At 42.6% G+C, this 5,770-nt stretch overlaps 1 protein-coding gene across 2 annotated transcripts; it reads left to right on the forward strand.

Annotated features, from left to right (window-relative positions):
- Positions 1 to 3,092: 3,092 nt before the first annotated feature.
- On the forward strand, positions 3,093 to 5,770 carry LOC135511759 (regulator of G-protein signaling 21-like). 2 transcript variants are annotated; one of them, XM_064933232.1, is made up of 5 exons: positions 3,093 to 3,281; positions 3,808 to 3,877; positions 3,960 to 4,051; positions 4,761 to 4,927; positions 5,117 to 5,770. In XM_064933232.1, exons 1-5 carry the CDS (start codon positions 3,215 to 3,217, stop codon positions 5,291 to 5,293), a joined length of 573 nt encoding a protein of 190 aa, XP_064789304.1. In that variant the 5' UTR covers positions 3,093 to 3,214; the 3' UTR covers positions 5,294 to 5,770. The 2 variants fall into 2 exon arrangements, with proteins under 2 accessions (XP_064789304.1, XP_064789305.1); XM_064933233.1 differs by having other exon boundaries at positions 3,981 to 4,051.

Here is a 5,770-nt window from a genome sequence, read left to right on the forward strand (position 1 = left end):
GCTGAGCCCAGGGTCCTTCTCCGTTCAAATCGTCCTCCCATTTCCATTCCTCTCTTTGTTGCTCCTGCTGTTGCTGTTGCCTGTTACCACGCCTCTTGGTCCCGTTGTGGTGGGTGATTCTGTAACAGTTCTCGTCTGTCGAAGGAGAAGCGGACCAAAATGCAGCGTGGTGGTTATTCGTGTTCTTTAATGAAATGAACTAGACATGAAATAACGAACAAAACAAAGCACGAACGTGAAAACCTATACAGCCTATCTGGTGAACACAAACACAGAGACAGGAACAATCACCCACGAAATCCTCAAAGAATATGGCTGCCTAAATATGGTTCCCAATCAGAGACAACGATAAACACCTGCCTCTGATTGAGAACCACTCCAGACAGTCATAGTCTATGCTAGATACCCCCACTAAACCACACACCCAATACCTAACAAAACACACCACAATAAACCCATGTCACACCCCGGCCTGACAAAATAAATAAAGACAAACACAATATACTACGACCAGGGCATGACAGATGGTGTAGGCTGTATTAAATTGATTTAAAATGTTGATGTTCCCAAGATACACGGCTTGTAGGCTATGTAGGAAGCCACGAGATGCTAAATGTGTTTATGTTAATTAACGGTAAATTACGGTGACACCTGTAGTTATTTGATTGACAATCACAGACTGACAAAATTTCATGACAGCCACAGACCTTTGTACTGTACTGCGGCTCTGCATGGAACTGTTATTGTGGGGTGAGCCTGCAGTCAGACTGATGTTACTGTGAAGGGACACAGACCCACGGAGGCCGCCAGATTACTCATTACACACCTACAGCCGGAAAGCGGCAGCAAACCAGGCAGACAAAACAACACATAAAATGGGAACCCAGACAGAGAAAAGGTAAAACCTTTGTAAGTAATAACATTGATGCTCTGGATCAGGAGTGCCCCCCCCCCCCCACCCCACCAAACCAGATGGTATGTCCTGCCACAGAGCCAGAGAGCCAGAGAGCCAAACACTAAGGCCATGTATCAGTGGTCCTGGGGGCCGTCCTCCCAGCAGAGCTTTTAACATGAGCAACAGCGACCCACAGCCACTCTGTGCAAGGCAAACCCCACTGCCAAAGGAGAGAGGAGAGGGAGAAAATCCTAGTAGAGACAGAGCTCCCCACAGTGGCTGATGGTATTGTGGTCATGGGATGTCATCTTGGGATGGGGTGATGCATTCAATCAGGTACTGTACTACTGTACACCAAATGGAAAAAGAGAGAGACAGAGAGAGGGGAGGGGGGGTAGAGGGGGATATGGTTGTTATTGCAACATTGGAAGTGAACAGGGGTTTCTCCCTGTAAGCTGTGTGGTCAAATGCTAACTAGGGTGTAGTGTTGCCACAGAGGAAACAGAAGAGAGTAGAGAGAGAGGAGATTAAAGCTGCTGGCTAGTCAACTCTCCAGTCAGTTTGGCATGGCAATCACCATGACTCCTTGTGAGAATACAAATCAAATGAATTAGATATGAACATCCCAGTCCTATTTCTCCTCTCATGAGAAAAATTAATTAAGAAAATAATAATTCAATTCAAATCGCTTGTTCGTTTCCCCTGTCTCTCCATCTCGTTCTGTCTCTCTATTTTCCATCTTTCTCAATCTCCCATTTTCTCCCAATAGAGAGAATGAATTTGAGTGAATAGAGAGAGATTTGATCAGGAATCATTGCAATGTTATGATTTCTCTAAATAAAATAAAACATTTATTCAGTATGCATGGAGAGCAGTGTTTGTTGTTCAAAACAGGAGATGAGCTGAGCCAAACTACTTCAGGGAGTCTCTTTTGCCTCTGTAAATAGCCGGAAGTTTACACACTGTTTACCTAAAAGTTTCTAAGGAGGTATAGGCTACTCAGGGATATCTTTCTGTTTACATTTACACTTGTGGAATCTTTGTTTAGTATTGTAGCTCTTTTAAAAATCTCATGTTTGTTGATGCAATGTTATAAAACATTCATTATTTACTGCAGGTGTCTGCTTTAAGACTATAGATGTTGTATATTTTACAGGCATTATTTATCACTCATACTTGAGTCATTCCCTGCTGGCCCACACATCCTCTTCAGTGCACAAAGGTCAATAAATAAAGGTAAACAAATGAATTCATCACAAGCCTCAACAGGACAGAGATTTCTCACCTTTTGAAAGGATGAATAGAGGGAGGTTGGCTGGGAGATGAAAGGCTGTTTCATTCAGCTTGGCCGAAGCACTGAGCCCAATGAATAAACTGGCCTTCACCTGCCATGGCAATAGTTCAGAGGGAACTAATGCAAGACAAATACATGACAAATAGGAAAAGGGCTAAGCCAGGTTTTATTTCTGCTCCTGGACACAGATCAAGTAAAATGCCAGGGGAAACCACCGAACATTAATGGTTATGGAGGACAGCAGTTTGTACAGGCTTTTGTAAGACACCTGATTCAACACTAGCCACCTAATATATGCTCTTAAAAATAGTCCAACGTTAGTTGAATCAGGTGTGTAAACGCTGGGCTGAACAGATACCTGCATACATTATGGAACATGGCACAGTGGCTCAGGGGAGGGAATGGTCAGATCTGCCAGGTTTTGTTTGAGTAGCCAGATTCCCAGCTGCAGCAGTCTCAGCAGCAGTGTTTTACAGCACCTGTTCTCATTCTCCTAGCTGGCCCAGAGCGTCCCGCTGCGGGTCCATAAATCAGTCGTTGGTACTGGAGAGGGGTGGACAGGTAGAGACACTCTGCTGTCTCTGTCCCTGTTACTGTCATTTGTCTCGTTTTGCTCACTACACTGCCAGTTGTTCTGTCATCAGTAATTTTCAAAGCTGTGGGACGACAGTGTCTGTCTTGGACCCCCCCATTTGGCAGATATAGTGGTGTCTCCGTCCCTTCCTCCTCTCCTCTGCTGCCTGTCTTCATGTGAGAGTGATGGGTGAAGAGTGTGTCGTTGAACTGGGTCAAACATCTCTCTCTGATTTTTCAAGCTTCCCTGATTCCCATCCTCGGAATTTCAAAGTAAAAAAGCAGAATAAAAACTCTGAGTCACCTCTTAACCCTCCCATCTGCCAATCCTCCTCCCAGCCCAACATGTGGATACTTGTGTGCTCTAGCCAGAGGGGAATAGCAGACAGGGGAATATAATAGGGAAGTCTAACTAGAACTGGGAAAAACATCAGAAGTTGTTGAGCATATATATGAGTGCTGATCTTCAGGACGAACAAACTCTGCTTTTCAGGGATATTGCAATCATATGCATACATTGTAAGTATTAGCTTTGAGCTTTGCTTTGGCTGTATAGAGAAATAGAGAAATGCTTGTGACATGACCACTCCTTTCACATTCCTTTCATTCCGTACTAAACATGGCTGGTTGACTTACAGTATATTGGTTTGCTTCAGTTTTTTTGCATTTCTAGGCACGAATGAGTTATGCTTCATTGTAAGTGGTTAGTAGTTGATAGATAGGTAGTCCCTATTCACATTTGTGTATAAAATACATGTTTGATACCGAACCCTGCTCATAGATGATTGGTCAAAAATAGTTTTTCTCTGGCTAATACTTATTATCGATTAATGAATCAATAATCATAATGGATGACCAGTGTCTTCTTAAACGGCTGCAGATTCTGACTGCTGAAGTTATGAGATTTCCTGTTTCTGTCCCATAATTCATAGCGAAACTGGCCAGTTGCTGTTCTGCTTTTGCATTTTTGGCTAAAAAACATCTCTGACTAGACAGGCTTCCTGTGCTCTCTGTTGCCTCTGTCTTTCTTTCTCCCTCATTTTAGATCAGCTGTTTCCATCATCACTCTCTCATGTTAGATGGTCTGATATCAGGCGAAGGGGCATGTACAGGAAGTAAGTCAACATTCTGTTCTGTATAAATGTAAACCATTTCAACATCATCATCATCCTCAAAAGAAAAATTAAGAGTCTCCAGGCTTTTTTGTTGTTTTTGTAGGGCCCCCAAGCCCCCAATCGATGAAGTTGTGTCATGGCGACAATCCCTGAAAAAACTCCAGGAGTCTAAAAGTAAGACAATGTACTCTTCTTTACTCTCTCTCTCTCTACTACTATTGATACTGTTGATTGGTACTGTTGATACAGTCCTACCAAAACATGTGCAGGGAAGTGGTACCAGTATAAGCCTAAAGTCAGGGGGGACAAGCTGGCTGTCGTTGTACATATTTTGTCTTGTGTCGATTAGAGTCAGTTCTCCAGCTGTGATTTATATTAAGCAATTAGTGTGAGTAATGCAGTTTGCTGTTTGTTTGTGTTCCCAAAAGACTCGTGAAAAATGGCATACCTGCATGGCTTTATAAGTAGGCTAAGCATTTTGAGAAGGAACAGTAGGCTACAAAGGACAATTATTCTCCCATAAGACATCTGCAATGGTTCACTCACATCTAAAACATGTCTTATGACATTGTACATGTTTTTTTTTAGGCAACAAAAGTTATTATACTGTTTGCTAATTTATTTGCATTGGTCAGCAACTGTAAATGTCCCATTTAAAAATGGAAGCCCAGAACATCTGTTGGCGAGCTTGAAAAAGCATCTCCTTAATAACCCCCTGTCAATTTCCTGAACCAGTTTGACAACTTTGTGGGCTAGCCTGCTCTCTCTAACTAAACCTGTGTTCTGCAGGTCATGGTCAGTGGCCATACTTACATGTATGTGCCTGCCTGTGTGAATGTGAGTCTGTTTCACACCATCTTCTTTTTATGTCTCTACCATGTAGCAGGGCAGCTGGCCTTCAGAGAGTTCCTGAGGACAGAGTACAGCGAGGAGAACATCTTGTTCTGGCTGGCCTGTGAGGAGTACAAGACCATCACCACCAGCAATGAGATAGCTATAGCAGCCAAAAGGATCTACGCAGAGTTTGTACATGTCGACGCTCCCAGACAGGTACGTAAAGACATCAGACGGAATGGTGTAGCTTAATCTTCTTTCCCCCTCTCTCTTTCTTTCATTTATTTTTTTAATCGTTAGCTCTCCGCCTCAGGCTGTCTCTCAATCATTCTGTCTATGTGTCCCTCTCTCTGTCCAACATGATGGCTACACAAAGGCAATGTTTCATTCATTACTCAATTCCAGATAAACATCGACTGTGGGACCAGGCAGGAGATTACAAACAGCATGTCTCAGCCGACCCTGAGCTGCTTCGACAAGGCACAGAGACTGATATACAAGCTGATGAAAAAGGACTGTTATCCCAGATTCCTGAAATCTGAAATCTATCAAGGTCTTTTAGAACCATCAGAAGCCTGCTGAGGTTCCAGAACCAGGTGGAGAATAATACCTGTTAACAACCAACAGTCGGTGGGCTGACAGGGATTCAACTCTCTCCGCTCTAACTAGCTGCCCATGTAAGTTCAGCATGGTTTAACTCTGGGCTGGAGCACAAAACACAGGACCCATTCTCTGTAGTCTCTCTAATAATAGTTCATCATCTAGCTCAGTGGCTCCTAATCTTATTCTGAGGTGTGGCCAACCAAAATATTTTCAGCGTAAACATAAAGTGGAATACTCTCCATATAAATATGCTAATATTATAGATAATAGACATGATGACAAATGTTATACAGTACTGGCTTTATTTAGAGTATAAAGCATTATGTATGTTTTATAACTTATTATTATCCATTGGTTATCAATTGATCGTTACTTTTAGCTGTAATAATTCATGGTATTCTCCTGTCTATGAAAACTAGGATATGTCAGACCTGCCATTAAAGCCATGAAAAATAA

Source organism: Oncorhynchus masou, chromosome 24 (genome assembly GCF_036934945.1).
Source record: "Oncorhynchus masou masou isolate Uvic2021 chromosome 24, UVic_Omas_1.1, whole genome shotgun sequence".
NCBI lineage: Eukaryota > Metazoa > Chordata > Actinopteri > Salmoniformes > Salmonidae > Oncorhynchus > Oncorhynchus masou.